Here is an 18897-nt window from a genome sequence, read left to right as displayed (position 1 = left end):
GGCAGCTACTGGCAAACGTCAGCAGGCTGTATTGGCTATGAAGTGTTTGGGCGACAACAGACACACCGCAAAAGTTCTGTCCGAGTTCTTGCAGAAAGAAACGCAGTCGTGGCTGGGCACTGTAGATCTTGAGGCAGGCAAGGTAGTGAGTGATAACGGAAGGAATTTCATGGCTGCCATCTCCCTTTCCCAACTGAAACACATTCCTTGCCTGGCTCACACCTTAAACCTGGTGGTGCAGTGCTTCCTGAAAAGTTATCCGGGGTTATCCGACCTGATCCTCAAAGTGCGTGGACTTTGCTCACATATCCGCCGTTCGCCCGTACACTCCAGCCGTATGCAGACCTATCAGCGTTCTTTGAACCTTCCCCAGCATCGCCTAATCATAGACATTGCAACAAGGTGGAACTCAACACTGCACATGCTTCAGAGACTGTGTGAACAGAGGCGGGCTGTTATGTTTTTGTGGGAGGATACACATACACGGGCAGGCAGTAGGATGGCAGACATGGAGTTGTCAGGTGTGCAGTGGTCGAAGATTCAAGACATGTGTCAAGTCCTTCAGTGTTTTGAGGAATGCACACGGCTGGTTAGTGCAGACAACGCCATAATAAGCATGAGCATCCCCCTAATGCGTCTGCTGATGCAAAGTTTGACGCACATAAAGGATCAGGCGTCTGCAGCTGAGGAAGAGGAAAGCCTTGATGACAGTCAGCCATTGTCTGGCCAGGGCAGTGTACAGGACGAGGTAGCGGGCGAAGAGGAGGAGGAGGACGAGGAGGATGATGGGGATGATTATATTTTTAATGAGGAAGCTTTTCCGGGGCCACTGGAAATTGGTGGCGCGGCAAGGCCGGGTTCTGGTTTTTTGAGGGACACAAGTGACGTGGATTTGCCTGAAACTGCCCCTCAACCAAGCACAACCGCAGATTTGAGAACTGGAACTTTGGCCCACATGGCGGATTATGCCTTACGTATCCTCAAAAGGGACACACGCATAACTAAAATGATGAATGATGACGATTACTGGTTGGCCTGCCTCCTTGATCCTCGCTATAAAGGCAAATTGCAAAATATAATGCCACATGAGAACTTGGAACTAATATTAGCAACCAAACAATCAACTCTTGTTGACCGTTTGCTTCTGGCATTCCCTGCACACAGCGCCCGTGATCGTTCTCACACGAGCTGCAGGGGCCAGCAGACCAGAGGAGTTAGAGGGGCAGAAATCAGAAGTGGCGTTGGCCAGAGGGGTTTTCTGACCAGGTTGTGGAGTGATTTTGCTATGACCGCAGACAGGACAGGTACTGCAGCATCAATTCAAAGTGACAGGAGACAACATTTGTCCAGTATGGTTACAAACTATTTTTCATCCCTTATCGATGTTCTCCCTCAACCGTCATTCCCATTTGATTACTGGGCATCAAAATTAGACACCTGGCCAGAATTGGCAGAATATGCATTGCAGGAGCTTGCTTGCCCGGCAGCTAGTGTCCTATCAGAAAGAGTATTCAGTGCTGCAGGTTCAATACTAACAGAAAAAAGGACTCGTCTGGCTACCCAAAATGTAGATGATCTAACCTTCATTAAAATGAACCACAACTGGATTTCGAAATCTTTTGCCCCACCTTGCCCGGCTGACACCTAGCTTTCTTATGAAAAGGTCTTGCCTGTGGACTATTCTGAATGCCTTTTCCAATCTCGTAATTTTCAGCACCTGATTGTCCAGCATACGACATGTTTACACCTCACTAAATGGCCAAACTCCCCACACGGGGCCGTGGTATCGACACTTGGCGACAGCACCCGTAAGAGTGCAGTTTGTCTGAAGAGGTGGGTGAGCCCGCTTTTGGTCGACGGCACTGCCACTGGGTCCCTCCCAGTACAATAAAGTGTCTCTGGCGGTGGTGGTGCGCACCCAACGTCAGACACACCGTTGTAATATGAGGGGCCCTGGGCCTGTACCGCCGGCCACAAGACAGTTTCCCCCCACCCCAGCTCAAACAGTGCTCTACCACTTGCAAAATTATCTCACAGTTCCACCAATGTTTAGTCTATGCGCTGACATCCTTCAATGCCTGCCACTGACAATACCATTGTATTGACATTTTTGTTATGTTAGGCCTTCGATGCCTGTCTGTGGTCACTCCTTCCACTAGGCCTCCACTGACCACACCACTGCTGCCCGTGTACCCCTGGAACCAATTTAAAATTACCTACAGCCATGTGTTATTATTTTAGGCCTTCGATGCCTGTCTGCGGTCACTCCTTCCACTAGGCCTCCACTGACCACACCACTGCTGCCCGTGTACCCCTGGAACCAATTTAAAATTGCCTACAGCCAGCCCAATTTTTTTATTTTAGGCCTTCGATGCCTGTCTGCGGTCCATTCTTTCAACTACTACTACACTGACCAGGGCACTGCTGCCCGTGTACCCCTGGAACCAATTTAAAATTGCCTACAGCCATGTGTTATTAATTTAAGCCTTCGATGCCTGTCTGCGGTCACTCCTTCCACTAGGCCTCCACTGACCACACCACTGCTGCCCGTGTACCCCTGGAACCAATTTAAAATTGCCTACAGCCATGTGTTATTATTTTAGGCCTTCGATGCCTGTCTGCGGTCCATTCTTTCAACTACTACTACACTGACCAGGGCACTGCTGCCCGTGTACCCCTGGAACCAATTTAAAATTGCCTACAGCCATGTGTTATTAATTTAGGCCTTCGATGCCTGTCTGCGGTCACTCCTTCCACTAGGCCTCCACTGACCACACCACTGCTGCCCGTGTACCCCTGGAACCAATTTAAAATTGCCTACAGCCATGTGTTATTATTTTAGGCCTTCGATGCCTGTCTGCGGTCCATTCTTTCAACTACTACTACACTGACCAGGGCACTGCTGCCCGTGTACCCCTGGAACCAATTTAAAATTGCCTACAGCCATGTGTTATTATTTTAGGCCTTCGATGCCTGTCTGCGGTCACTCCTTCCACTAGGCCTCCACTGACCACACCACTGCTGTCCGTGTACCCCTGGAACCAATTTAAAATTGCCTACAGCCATGTGTTATTATTTTAGGCCTTCGATGCCTGTCTGCGGTCACTCCTTCCACTAGGCCTCCACTGACCACACCACTGCTGCCCGTGTACCCCTGGAACCAATTTAAAATTGCCTACAGCCAGCCCAATTTTTTTATTTTAGGCCTTCGATGCCTGTCTGCGGTCACTCCTTCCACTAGGCCTCCACTGACCACACCACTGCTGCCCGTGTACCCCTGGAACCAATTTAAAATTGCCTACAGCCATGTGTTATTATTTTAGGCCTTCGATGCCTGTCTGCGGTCACTCCTTCCACTAGGCCTCCACTGACCACACCACTGCTGCCCGTGTACCCCTGGAACCAATTTAAAATTGCCTACAGCCATGTGTTATTATTTTAGGCCTTCGATGCCTGTCTGCGGTCACTCCTTCCACTAGGCCTCCACTGACCACACCACTGCTGCCCGTGTACCCCTGGAACCAATTTAAAATTGCCTACAGCCAGCCCAATTTTTTTATATTAGGCCTTCGATGCCTGTCTGCGGTCCATTCTTTCAACTACTACTACACTGACCAGGTCACTGCTGCCCGTGTACACCTGGAACCAATTTAAAATTGCCTACAGCCATGTGTTATTATTTTAGGCCTTCGATGCCTGTCTGCGGTCACTCCTTCCACTAGGCCTCCACTGACCACACCACTGCTGCCCGTGTAACCCTGGAACCAATTTAAAATTGCCTACAGCCAGCCCAATTTTTTTATTTTAGGCCTTCAATGCCTGTCTGCGGTCACTCCTTCCACTAGGCCTCCACTGACCACACCACTGCTGCCCGTATACCCCTGGAACCAATTTAAAATTGCCTACAGCCATGTGTTATTATTTTAGGCCTTCGATGCCTGTCTGCGGTCACTCCTTCCACTAGGCCTCCACTGACCACACCACTGCTGCCCGTGTACCCCTGGAACCAATTTAAAATTGCCTACAGCCAGCCCAATTTTTTTATTTTAGGCCTTCGATGCCTGTCTGCGGTCCATTCTTTCAACTACTACTACACTGACCAGGGCACTGCTGCCCGTGTACCCCTGGAACCAACATCAGAAAATATAAAAATAAGTATTTTGCTTACAAAAAAGAAAATACTGGAGAGATATCAAATGCAGACATTTTAACATTAAAAACAAACACACAACTAAAATCTGGTACAGTACTAAAAATGGCCACCAGCTACAATTACTTTCTCCTGCAAGTAGTTAACTGAAAGGTTTTTTAAATTGAAAACACACATATGGCATCCACCGAGTGTTGTCCTGTCGCGTCTTCTTTATATTATTGCCGAGAAGATGCAAAACAATGAAAATAATAAAATCATTAATTACCAAAATAATAGAGAAAGTCAACACCACATTGCAAATAAACATTCATTCCAAATAAAGAAGCAGGGCGCGTCCGAGGGTGAGTATATACCTAATAAGAATATAATCACCCTCGGACGCGCAATGCTTATTTCCAACAGCCTTCCTTCCTAAGAATCAGCCCTTCCGTGGTGTAGAGAGACGTTGTGTTACACTCCAAGGTGTTCCCCAGGTTGCCTTTCCTGAGCTTCGATCTTCCGGCTCTCGTTTAGTAGTTGTTGGAAACTACGCTGCATTAGGCCTTCAAATTGGGTATGGGGTGTAGAGAGATGGTGTGTTCCACTCCAAGGTGTTCCCCAGGTTGCCTTTCCTGAGCTTCGATCTTCCGGCTCTCGTTTAGTAGTTGTTGGAAACTACGCTGCATTAGGCCTTCAAATTGGGTATGGGGTGTAGCGAGAGGGTGTGTTACACTCCAAGGTGTTCCCCAGGTTGCCTTTCCTGAGCTTTGATCTTCCGGCTCTCGTTTAGTAGTTCTTGGAAACTACACTGCATTAGGCCTTTAAATTGGGTATGGGGTGTAGAGAGAGGGTGTGTTACACTCCAAGGTGTTCCCCAGGTTGCCTTTCCTGAGCTTCGATCTTCCGGCTCTCGTTTAGTAGTTCTTGGAAACTACACTGCATTAGGCCTACAAATTCGGTATGGGGTGGAGAGAGATGGTGTGTTACACTCCAAGGTGTTCCCCAGGTTTCCTTGCCATTGCTTCGGTCTTCCGACTCTCGTTTAGTAGTTGTAGAAAAGTACACTGCATTAGGCCTACAAAATGGGTATGGGGTGGAGAGAGATGGTGTGTTACACTCCAAGGTGTTCCCCAGGTTGCCTTTCCTGAGCTTCTATCTTCAGGCTCTCATTAAATTGTGGTTAAATGGAACAACTGCATTTGGCGTACTAGTTGGTTTGGGGCCTACTATCGGTGTCTGCCACTCCTTGCTGTTCTCCTGGTTTCCTGTCCTGAAATTCCATTTTCAGGCTCTCGTTAAGTAGTTGTTAATGTTAGACTGCATTTGGCCTACTAGTTGGGTTGGGGCCTACTATCGGTGTTTGCCACTCCTTGCTGTTCTCCTCCACTGAACAAAGCTGTGCCGCCTGTTTACTACGGTTGCCAATTTTGAACTGCATTTCGACTACTTACTGATTTGGCCCTACTCTCTGTGTCAGCCTCTCATTCCAGTTGTCCTCCACTGCAATGCCCCCTGGTTATTCCTGTGTTACCAATTTTGAACTGCATTTAGCCCACTTTATTCTTTGGGCCTATATCTGTGTTTCCACTTCATCGTGCCCATTGCCCAGCCAGTGATAGATGAGTCTGCTGGTACATTGACCCATAACGCAACATTCCCCGTGCATGCTACACAACAACATTGTGACCCTGCTGAAAGTCAGGTTGCTCTTCCCGCATACCATACCACCTTACACGGGGACAAAGAGGAAGGTGCAGATGAAAGTGCAGGTTCCTTCATCAGGTGGGGGGAGGAATACTAGTTGGCGACGTCACTGGCACAGGGCCTCTCATAGTACGCAAAAGTGTTGCTGCCGGTGGGAGGCGCCCCCGCCGTGCAAACACACCGCTGTACTTTGAGGGGCCCTGTGCCAGTGCCAATGCCAACAAGTGGGCCCCCCCTGCTTGCTCAGGATCACAGCACTTGCAAAGTTGAAATACTTACCTCTCCCTGCTCCACTGCCGTGACGTGGTCCAGATTTCCTGGGCCCACTAATTACTTGAACCAGCCCTACCCCACACAACTTTAGCCAAATGACCCCCAATTTCAAATGCCTTCCAATTATTATAAGGTAAATTACGCTTGACAAGCTTCATTAAGAAGAATGGATGGTTTTGACATTAAAATGGGCACTCTAGGTGTTTTCCTGGCCCCCACTCACTGCCGACTATGCTGCCCCATTGACTTGCATTGGGTTTCGTGTTTCGGTCGATCCCGACTTTACGTCATAATCGGCCGATTTCACTCGACCCGACTTTTGAGATAGTCGGGTTTCGCGAAACCCGGCTCGACTCTAAAAAGGTCAAGGTCGCTCAACTCTAGTGACATTGATTCCTTCTTCCCATGTGTATAACCTTACATTTATCATTGTTAAACCTCATCTGCCACCTTTCAGCCCAAGTTTCCAACTTATCCAGATCCATCTGTAGCAGAATACTATCTTCTCTTGTATTAACTGCTTTACATAGTTTTGTATCATCTGCAAATATCGATATTTTACTGTGTAAACCTTCTACCAGATCATTAATGAATATGTTGAAGAGAACAGGTCCCAATACTGACCCCTGCGGTACCCCACTGGTCACAGCGACCCAGTTAGAGACTATACCATTTATAACCACCCTCTGCTTTCTATCACTAAGCCAGTTACTAACCCATTTACACACATTTTCCCCCAGACCAAGCATTCTCATTTTGTGTACCAACCTCTTGTGCGGCACGGTATCAAACGCTTTGGAAAAATCGAGATATACCACGTCCAATGACTCACCGTGGTCCAGCCTATAGCTTACCTCTTCATAAAAACTGATTAGATTGGTTTGACAGGAGCGATTTCTCATAAACCCATGCTGATATGGAGTTAAACAGTTATTCTCATTGAGATAATCCAGAATAACATCCCTCAGAAACCCTTCAAATATTTTACCAACAATAGAGGTTAGACTTACTGGCCTATAATTTCCAGGTTCACTTTTAGAGCCCTTTTTGAATATTGGCACCACATTTGCTATGCGCCAGTCCTGCGGAACAGACCCTGTCGCTATAGAGTCCCTAAAAATAAGAAATAATGGTTTATCTATTACATTACTTAGTTCTCTTAGTACTCGTGGGTGTATGTCATCCGGACCCGGAGATTTATCTATTTTAATCTTATTTAGCCGGTTTCGCACCTCTTCTTGGGTTAGATTGGTGACCCTTAATATAGGGTTTTCATTGTTTCTTGGGATTTCACCTAGCATTTCATTTTCCACCGTGAATACCGTGGAGAAGAAAGTGTTTAATATGTTAGCTTTTTCCTCGTCATCTACAACCATTCTTTCCTCACTATTTTTTAAGGGGCCTACATTTTCAGTTTTTATTCTTTTACTATTGATATAGTTGAAGAACAGTTTGGGATTAGTTTTACTCTCCTTAGCAATGTGCTTCTCTGTTTCCTTTTTGGCAGCTTTAATTAGTTTTTTAGATAAAGTATTTTTCTCCCTATAGTTTTTTAGAGCTTCAATGGTGCCATCCTGCTTTAGTAGTGCAAATGCTTTCTTTTTACTGTTAATTGCCTGTCTTACTTCTTTGTTTAGCCACATTGGGTTTTTCCTATTTCTAGTCCTTTTATTCCCACAAGGTATAAACCGCTTACACTGCCTATTTAGGATGTTCTTAAACATTTCCCATTTATTATCTGTATTCTCATTTCTGAGGATATTGTCCCAGTCTACCAGATTAAGGGCATCTCTAAGCTGTTCAAACTTTGCCTTCCTAAAGTTCAATGTTTTTGTGACTCCCTGACAAGTCCCCCTAGTGAAAGACAGGTGAAACTGCACAATATTGTGGTCGCTATTTCCTAGATGCCCGACCACCTGCAGATTTGTTATTCTGTCAGGTCTATTAGATAGTATTAGGTCTAAAAGTGCTGCTCCTCTGGTTGGATTCTGCACCAATTGTGCAAACTGAATGACAAACTGAATGACAAACTGAAAAAAACACAACAAAAATGCAAAGTTTTAACATAGCCTAAGGAGGAAAGTTTTTTACCTTTATTTTTATTTGACTTATATACAAGTCATTATCTGGAAAGAATGTTTCCTAGTCTTTTTTCCGGTAAAATGCATTTTATCTTTGATATGTTTTATATTCAGTCTGTAAAAGTGGCGTAATACTCTGACAACATTGGATTCAGAAGAGACCTGGGAGTTAGGGATGCATCCAGTTGTCTTCCCCATGCTGTTCCCATTCCATTTGAGCATTTTTTCCATCCATTTCAGTGATTTGATGATCTCCATACCTCCTGGGAGGTATACCCCTTGAGAAAGGCATCAGCCGAAACGCACGTCGGGGTGGACAGGGGTGAGGTGCCCGTTCGTATTAGGTATACTCCTGCATTAACCGGTATGTATATTGTGTATTGTGTGTGGGCGTTGCTGCTAAATTGTAGACTCCATTGCTCTTTACATGCAGTTACTCTTTACTAGTCCTACACGATTATTGGTTTCTCCATATGGTTAGTGAGTGGACTTGTTTCTGCTAGAGACACCTAACCCCTGCCCTTTTCAGGTGCTTGCCATGGGTAGCACAGGGATTGCTTCCTTCTGTTATGTTTTTATCTGTCATTATTAATAATAAAGTTTTTTTGTACATTTTTATATTTGGACTTCTGACTGTTTTTTCTTTGGTTGGTTTGGTGTTTATTGTTGCAGTCTGTCCATTATGGTCCTATCCTTGGTCCCATTCTATTTAAATATAAGTATACCCCATTTGGGGTGAATAATAATGTTGGTGACCTCTTTGCCTTCCACAATATCTTTTTGCTTACCTCCTGGGAGGGTCTATCGGAAAAAAAATGCTTGAGCTTTCCATTGACTTCCAATATACTCGAGTCGAGCACGTGAGCAGTCCAAAGTGGTCAATCCGAGTAACGAGAACTCAAGTATTTGATTACTATTTCATCACTATGCAGAGCTAGTGTGCCAGTATAACTATTAGCCAAGAGTCGCACGTAACTTATGAGCCTTGGGTTGGTGATACATTCTTTAAAGAAATGGATTGGCTTCAGTCAATTATTTTATTGAAATGATTTACAAATTTTGACAGAATTATTTTTTTCCCCCAGATCAGTTATGGAGCTACAGATCCGATCCTCAGTGACAGTGCTATGTACCCATATCTTTTCCGTACGGCACATAATGACAATGTCTACTTCTCTGCCGTTTTAGCATTGATGAAGCATTTTTCTTGGAACTGGGTTGGAATCGTGACCAGTGCAGATGACAGTGGAGACAAAGAGAGTCAAACTCTCTCCTCGATCCTTAACAGTCATGGCGTCTGTGTAGAGTTTGTTGCTAGAATATTTTCTCTAAGAGCTATGCATGGCGTTATAAAAAGCCAAATCACACAAGTCATAAATGAGAAAAATAAGGAAATAATCTCCAAATCGTCCTCTAATATTATTCTTATTTGTGGAACGGTTTCTTTTTACGTGGCTGACATTTTACATTTGCCAGATTTTGTTCTGAAAACGAAAACTTTTGTCCTTCCGCCCATCTGGTTCACCAATTACAATCTAGTGGAATGCTGTTTTCAAGCATTTAATTGTGCCCTGGGATTTGTACATAACATGGGTACTCATAATGGGTATAACAGCACTGAAGAACTCAGGAAAACTCCACACAAAATAGACAACATGGAGCAATTTATTAAAAATGTCCATCCTTTAAATTATCCAGATGATAAGATGCTTGAAGACTTATGGATGACACAATACAGATGTCGGTCAAGGAATAATAATAAAAACAGAGTATTTGAGATAGTATGTAAGACAAAACTGCGCAATTGTTCAGGAGAGGAGAATATATCTACACTTCCATATGCATTATTCGATATTGGCTCACCCGTAGTATATGATACGTTACTCACCATGGCTTACGCCCTCGATTCTATGCTTCTTTCTCTGGGGAAAAAAAATAATAGCAATAAATTGAAAAATCATAAATACAAAAATAAGGTAAATCAATCATAGAAATGGGAAACGAGCTAATCTGAGGCCCACTGAATTTGCCTCACATTTTATTACATTTTAAATTCTCTCGAGTTGGAATGTTTGGCATTTTGTTTCACATCCATTTAATAAAACGGCGGCCAGACAACAGCCATTTTACTGCATTTTAAATCAATTTTGCTATCACCAAAAGTCACATCTACAATTGTAGATAAGCAACACTTAGGATGATTTAAAATAACGTTTATTTTATTTAGAAATAATTATAATAAGGTGCCTCAAAAGTGAGGGATCAGCTGACAATGGAAACCACATAAGGCCAGCCAAAAAAATGTAGGCACAAAAATAGCTCAAACGTGATATACAAAAGTATAATTCGCATTAATTTACAGTCATATTTTCATAAAAATGACATGACCGGTCCAATCTCTGACTTCTAAGGGAAATGGGTTCTAATGAACTTAATTCCAGTATTATAACAATTAAACGTGCAAGTGCACGTTGTTAGGGCTAGCGGAACGCACCAAATAATAAGACTGATAGTGTACGGTGCGTTCGTAGCCCGGGGTCCACCGTGCAGAGATGGAACCTGCTGCTGAGTAATGACGGACTATATGGCGGTACTCATAAGTATACTCGCGTGGGTTAAACTTCACCCAACGTGAAGGAAGCGATCCTGTTGTGTCACAGGATCGCGGTACCGCACATAGAAGGCGAGCAAGTAGTCAGCGAACTCAACCCCAACTAGGATTGAAGTCCGATTAGACCCTTGCTGACACAACACCGCAACAGGGTGTGTTAGGCAAATCTTATAATTAGAGCACCGAAGTGCGAACTGTGCCGTGCTGGCAGGCACCACTAAGCACCCAGACGTGGGTCAGGAAGCGCACTACTGGCGCATGGCGCCGCACTGGCGGTCACAGCGATAGACGCTGATACGTGTGTGACACGTTGAGTGATTTGTCGGGCGCTAGATAGCAGCCATACTCCATACGCGAACAGTCATACAATAGGGTAGGGGTATTTAATGAACGACTTGCACTCACAACAAACACACGTATTCAAATGTACACTAGCGCATGGCCGTGCGGTCATGTGCAGTTTATATAATTGCAGGACAGGAAGTGGCCACAGAAACTTTGCCCTTCCAAGACCTGCCAAGAGGACCAATGGAATGCGCTGCAGAGCCAGACCACATGACCCTCGATCTCCAACGGGAGATCTTGCTCTGGGCATGCTCAGTGTGCGCAAACAAGGACTTAGTCCCAGGGAAGTCCGCTCGCCGCTGACCAGCACTGACTTTAATGGCAGGAGCTGAAGAAGCAGCAGTAACTCTCTGTACAGAGTGAGAGCGAGCAAGACGCTGGGACCGACGTCCCTGCTGAGCAGATTCCACTGCGGCTGGAGGAGAATGGGAGACCGCAGCGGAGATGGATCGAGATTCCCCCTGTGCAGCAGAGGAAACTCGACTCCTAACACACGTAGGCTAAAATATTCATTTAGTAAAGTGTCAGCGGTGATAAGTAGTGTTGAGCGATACCGTCCGATACTTGAAAGTATCGGTATCGGATAGTATCGGCCGATAGCCGAAAAATATCGGATATCGCCGATACCGATATCCGATACCAATACAAGTCAATGGGACATCAAGTATCGGAAGGTATTCTCATGGTTCCCAGGGTCTGAAGGAGAGGAAACTCTCCTTCAGGCCCTGGGATCCATAGGGATGTGTAAAATAAAGAATTAAAATAAAAAATATTGATATATTTACCTCTCCGGCGGCCCCTGAACTCAGCGCGGGTAACCGGCAGGCTTCGTTGTTCAAAATCAGCGCTTTTAGGACCTGAGAATCACGTCCCGGCTTCTGATTGGTCGCGGGCCGCCCATGTGACCGCCACGCGACCAATCACAAGCCGCTACGTCTTTGAAAGCCATTAACGCGCTCATTTTTAAAAATGAGCGCGTTAATAGCTTGCGGTGACGTCGCGGCTTGTGATTGGTCGCGTGGCCGCGACCAATCACAAGCCGCTACGTCTTTGAAAGCCATTAACGCGCTCATTTTTAAAAATGAGCGCGTTAATAGCTTGCGGTGACGTCGCGGCTTGTGATTGGTCGCGTGGCGGTCACATGGGCGGCCCGCGACCAATCAGAAGCCGGGACGTGATTCTCAGGTCCTAAAAGCGCTGATTTTGAACAACGAAGCCTGCCGGTTACCCGCGCTGAGTCCAGGGGCCGCCGGAGAGGTAAATATATCAATATTTTTTATTTTAATTCTTTATTTTACACATCTCTATGTATCCGATACCGATACCCGATACCACAAAAGTATCGGATCTCGGTATCGGAATTCCGATACCGCAAGTATCGGCCGATACCCGATACTTGCGGTATCGGAATGCTCAACACTAGTGATAAGTCATGTGATAAGGGTGGGTACATGATGCATCGTGCCAGATCATATTGATCGCAACTCAGCCTAAGCCACTTCCCTAATTATGTGTTATACGAACTGCGCTCTGATTGGACTCCCTTCCTGATATGCCCCTTGAAGAAGTGAATTTGAAACGTGCGTCGGGGGAGAGACAGCCCTGGCCATTGCCCTGCACCAATTCATATCACAGGTAACCTACTCTAACATGTAGCTCAGCAAGCTATTTCTCCTGATGCACTGACACATTATTAGAGGAGTGTCTTACTCTACATGCACTTACAGCTTCTAGTGTTACTGCCTCAATATGGATATATAATAGTGGGATTGATTGAGCTCATTGTCACCCATTTGCCTTAGAAAGCAGAGATTCTACAGATTTTGGCATTTTTTTGAAGATATGACAATGAATTATTGTGAATTACACTTTTGGGCTGGTCTTATGTGGTTTCCATTGTCACATTTGAGGCATCTTTGATATTTGTCTATTTATGTATGTTTGTTTAATTATTTATTAATACAAAATTGATATTTTAATCTTCTTAAGTGTTCACTATTGTTTATTTACCATTGTGGATGTGACTTTTGGTGGCAGCAAATTTAATTTGATATTTAACTATGGTACACTCCATTCAAATTTGGGTTTATTTATTCATTATAATTTAATTTTACTGCATCATAGTGAGCAAAGTGGTGAAAAAAAAGCTTCTCCGCTTATATTTGTCTTTGATGCAGCCTGCCGTGAATGCTCCGTGCCTCCTCTTGTATCTTCTACAATCTCTACTCAGCTTTGAGATTCTTTGGCTGAATAGTTATCAGACATCATGACGCTTCTCATGAGGGGTGGTAAACTTCATGATATTAAGATGTCATCACATTTGAGATTAAATGAGCATGAGGAGAGCGCACAAAAATATATTAAGAGGCATTACAATTTCACCAAATAGCGTTGATGTCAGTTAAATTTCCCTCCCAAATTCTAGTAAATTCGAAACTCAGCAGAATCCCTCATTCTCACAGTTTTAATGAACTTGGAGATCTAAAGTTCAAAATAATAGGGGGCAGCATTCTGTAATAATGACCCCAACATAGGAAAGTGCAAATGAAGTGGAGCCGGCTTAAATAGGTTGTTCACTGCTAGAACAACCCTTTCTTAATCGGAAGCTTTGTCCCCATTAAAAAAAAAACACTCATGCTCACTTCCCTTGCCGACGATGTTCCAAAGGTGTTGGCTAGGGTTGAGCGAAACGGGTTGGCCAGATTCAGAAGTCGCTGACTTTTGGCAAAGTCGAGTTTCATGAAACCCGACCCGACCCCTGTGTGGGGTCGGCCATGAGGTCAGCGATCTTCTGATCTGGAATCGGAATTCCGAAACCGAGTTCCGATATGTTTAAGATATCGAGAATTGGTATCGGAATTCATATTTAAGTGTAAAATAAAGAATAAAAATAAAAAAATAATGATATACTCACCCTCGGACACGCCCTGGTTCTCACCGGCAGCCTTCCTTATTAAGAATGAGCGCCTGAAGGGCCTTCGATGACGTCGCGGCTTGTGATTGGTCGCGTGAGCGGTCACATGGGCGGTCACGCGACCAATCACAAGCCGTGACGTCATCTAAGGTCCTTCAGGTGCTAATTCTTAGGCAGGAAGCGTCTGAGGGCCTGTCCGAGGGTGAGTATATTCCTAATAGGTATATACTCACCCTTGGACGCTCCCTGGTTCTAACCCGCAGCCTTCCTTCCTAAGAATCAGCACCTGAGGACCTTAGATGACGTCGCAGCTTGTGATTGGTCGTGTGACGCCCATGTGACCGCTCACGCGACCAATCACAAGCCGCGACGTCATCGAAGGTCCTTCAGGCGCTCATTCTTAGGAAGGAAGGCTGCCGGTGAGAACCAGGGCGCGTCTGAGGGTAAGTATATCAATATTTTTTATTTTTATTCTTTATTTTACACTTAAATATGGATCCCAGGGCCTGAAGGAGAGTTTCCTCTCCTTCAGACCCTGGGAACCATTAGAAACCCAATGCACTGCATTGGGTTTCGTGTTTCGGCCGACCCCGACTTTTTTATAGGATCGGCCGATTTCACTCGACCCGACTTTTGAAAAAGTCGGGTTTCGTGAAACCTGACCCGATCCTATAAAAAGAAAAGTCGCTCAACCCTAGTGTTGGCACTTGCGTTCTCATGGCTCACGTTAGGGTGTTAAGTCACACAAACCCTACCCCCAGTAAGCTCCAGCATCATTGTCCCCACCTTTGGAAAAGTCAAACTTCAACAGGAAGCCAGGGTTGTTCTCTGCTTTCTAACTTCCTTTTAATATTCCAAATGTAAGCAAATATTCAGATTGACAAGGGATTCTCCTAATGTTGGTCAACCTCTTTAAGACACACAGAGAGTTGAAAAATAGGATGTTAGGGCTGGCGGAATGCACCGAGTAAATATAGAGATGTTATTTGGTGCGTTCGCAGCCCGGGGTCCACCGTGCAGGAATAGAACCTGCTTCTGGCAAACAGCGGCACGATATGGCGGTAGAAGCGAACTCTGTTGCTTCACAGAGTCGCTATAAGGAAAGGACTGTGTCCTGTTAAACTCCACAGGAATACACAGTAACTGCTGAGCAGATAGCAGCTTGTGGTCACGCAGTCCAGGAGGCAAACATACAATCTCCTCACCGGTGGAGCCGGTATTCTAGTGGCTTATTTCAGCCGGGGCCCTGTAGCCAAACACACAATCTCCTCACCGGAGGTGCCGGTATTCTAGTGGTTTATTTCAGCCGGGTCCCTGAATACACACAAGCGTGACCACAGTGGCGCAAAACTCATGTCATGCATTGATACTAGCGCATGGCCGTGCGGCCATGCGAGCCTTATATAGCTGCAGCAAGAAAAAGACCTTCCTAGAAGGACCAATGAGAGACTGCCATAACTGAGCATGTGACCCTAGATCTCCACTGAGAGATCTTACCCTGGGCATGCTCAGTGTGTGAAAAGCAGGAGTTAGTCCTAGCAGCAATAGGACCTTCCTACCATGTGACCCTCGATCTCCACTGAGAGATCTTACTTAGGGCATGCTCAAAATGAGAAAAGCAGGACTTAGTCGCAGAAGCGTCTGCTCGCCGCTGCCCAGCACTGACTTCAATGGCAGAAGCAGGAAAGGCAGCAGTAACTCTTTGTACAGAGTGGGACTGAGCAAGACGCTTGGACTGACGTCTCCGCTGAGATCCAATAAAAAGCGGGAACAATAGCTGAATATACACAACAGGTGATCACATTCCAACAGACAAGGTAAACTGCTATAAACCATCAGTAAATACAAAACAGGTCATTTTTGAAATTCATTCCATTTGGATACTTGGTATGCTTCTCTCATCATTAGGCTTTTCTGTCAGTTTCCATAATGTCTGGGTTGAAAGCACTTCACTATCATCATAGACTGTGATTCGTTATTACACAAGCATTGACTTTTTTTAATTTTTTGTCACAACATTTCATCATCTTGGTTAATTCTTTGAACAAGTTTACTGATCGGATGAACTTATTTAATATTTTGATAGAGCAACCTTTTCTAAAAGCAGCAAACCCAAATGTATGTATTTTCTCTTCATTGGCTTTGCTTTTAATGGGGCAAAGGTGGTAATTAAAATCTTGTATTTTTTTAAAAAACGTTTTTCTCACTTTTTACTGTACCTGTTAGTTTGAATCTTTTATCATCCAATTGCTTGTGCTACACATATCAGAGCATTAGCACTGGAATGTATAGCTAAAATCATGATCTCCTATGAAGGCCAGCTAAACACTGGCTTTCACAAGAGTATCATAATTACTGGTGCAGTGGTGTTCAGTAGATGCCTCCTGCCGACGTATCTTAAATTATGCTGTCAGAGATTGCGAGCGGCATTTAACATGCTGCCTGCTGCGGGGTGAAGCTCAGCTCCACACTTTTCTGTTAGGGGCAGATGATGGTTAAATACAACAGACATCATCTGCCAGGAAATATGCTGGTTTGACTTACAAGACCACTTCAAAAGCAGGGACATGACATATGATGTAAATGTACATCATATGTTTTGAAGGGATTAACCATCATTTTAAAAATATAGAGATATCAGGGACAACTAAAATAAATATTGGGAATACTTACTATACCTGTGCATTTGTCACTACAAATTGAAATTATGAGGTTACAAAAAATGCAACATTTTTCACAGTTGTTGATGCAGAATCATATATGTGTCCAAAAAAAAAAGAAAAAGTAGAACGGCACCAGGTATGGCGATAACTGATGGACCGTGAACATGAAATCATGCAGGCAAATACCTCTTCTGACCATAGAGAGGTGGTGGTATCATTTCACGTTGTGGTGCTCAACATGAAGCAATCCATGACCAAAATTATAGGAGAAAAAGATGCAGCACTCACCAAATCGTGTTGTTAAAAGTCTTTTTATTCTCCCACTTAATGGGGTGAGGACATACCTCAAGGGCGGCTGGTGTATACGAGGGTGCAGGGAAACAAAAACAGGACGACGGCCGTTTTGCACCGACTGGACCCGTGGAAGCGCAGTCAGCGCGAAACGGCGGCCATCCTGTTTTTGTTTCCCTGCACCCTCGTATACACCAGCCACCCTTGAGGTATGTCCTCACCCCATTAAGTGGGAGAATAAATGGTCTTATAACAACACGATTTGGTGAGTGCCGCATCTTTTTCTTCAATAATTTTTGTCAAGGATCATATATTTGGCCCATTTTTAGATGCTCTTATCTAACTTTAAACCGCTGAATTTAGGGCAAGTTGTAACATTTTTAATCCATGCTAATAATCTGGTTCATTTCCCACAAACATCAAGGTGCGTTGAAAATGGTAAAGCCTTTCCCATTGTGTTTTTTTTCTTTCTCATTTTGCAAAAATGTAAAATGTTATCAATTGAACTAAGAAATATAGACTAAAGGAACAAAAAAGTAAACCTATTTAGTAGTTGTTACATTGAATAACATTTGGTTTATGATTTATTGAAAGCTGAAGCAATACTTGAGGAACATTCAACATTATGATGGATTCGAGAAGAGATTATACTATGATGATAACAGGGAATTGAATACAATATATGCGATATATAACTGGATAAAGGTCAGCGATGACAAAGTCAAAATGAACTATGTGGGTTCATTCATACCCTGGGCATCACCAGACCAGCAACTTCACATCAACACATCATTGACATCTTGGAAGAATGATGAGGTGAGAAAATGAGGATTGGAAACTTATTTTGCTCTAGAATTTGGGATAAAATTTCTCCCCCCAAAATTCAACTTTGCAACATAAAAAACCTGATATCCTGGATGGGAACTTTAATCTTATAATTATTTCTACCGGCTGTCAAGTGATGTCTGTAACCGATGAGCAGCCACTGATTAGGTGCAACCTTCATAATTCCATCAGAGTGGATTTCAGGTGGAAAATCGTTGCAACACTGCTGGTCCAGGATGTAAGAATCTACTGTTTGGGGGAGCTAAGATAAAGAAACCCTTTATCATAAATGATTAAATTATTTCGATGCATCTTTAGTTTTCTGTGATATTCATTGTGATCTCAGAACATCAAAACTGTTGGTCAAATGTGGAGTATACTTCTTTTTTCATTGTTTTTTCATAACTTACTTCTCAACATAACTGGAGAAAAACTTGGCGTTTAGGGGTTGAGCAACAGAATAGTGAAAATATTTTATTTAGACAATCCAATAGTATTTCATATTTGACATTTTGGTCGTAGATTCCGGATCTTCCTAATAAAACAATGTATTTCCGTAGACGGGGTAATTCTAAATGGATTGCGCCACTGCACGTGTGACTTTTGTCACAATCTGATTTCTGCTTTCTGATAAAGATCCAGAATCTAGGACCAAAACGTCAAATATATAGTGCAATTGAATTGTCTAAACTAAAATGTTTCACTATTCTACTGCTCAACCCGAATGGAAAGCTTATCTCTACTAGTGTTGAGCGATAGCTTCCGATATTCAAAGGTATCGGTATCGGCCGATATCCAAAAAATATCGGATATCGCCGATACCCGATACCAACGCAAGTCAATGGGACACAATTATCGGAAGGTATCCTGGATGGTTCCCAGGGTCTGAAGGAGTGGAAACTCTCTTTCAGGCCCTGGGATCCATATTCATGTAAAAAATAAAGAATAAAAATAAAAAATATGGCTATACTCACCCCTCCGAAGGACCCTGGCTGTCACCGCTGCGAGCGTCTGCCTCCGTTCCTAAGAATGCAGAGAGTGAAGGACCTTCGATGACG

General features: G+C 44.1%; 1 protein-coding gene across 1 annotated transcript in view; it reads left to right on the top strand.

Moving 5' to 3' along the window:
- LOC138657469 (vomeronasal type-2 receptor 26-like) overlaps nt 1–18897 on the top strand; it is a 71717-nt gene that overhangs the window by 47137 nt on the left and 5683 nt on the right. The window contains exon 4 of the mRNA XM_069745266.1: nt 9276–9629. Within this exon, the coding sequence (XP_069601367.1) occupies nt 9276–9629 (354 nt within the window). The remainder of the gene's footprint in view (nt 1–9275; nt 9630–18897) is intronic.

This window comes from Ranitomeya imitator, chromosome 1 (genome assembly GCF_032444005.1).
Source record: "Ranitomeya imitator isolate aRanImi1 chromosome 1, aRanImi1.pri, whole genome shotgun sequence".
Classification (NCBI taxonomy): domain Eukaryota; kingdom Metazoa; phylum Chordata; class Amphibia; order Anura; family Dendrobatidae; genus Ranitomeya; species Ranitomeya imitator.
This window is presented reverse-complemented; position numbering and strand designations above follow the sequence as displayed.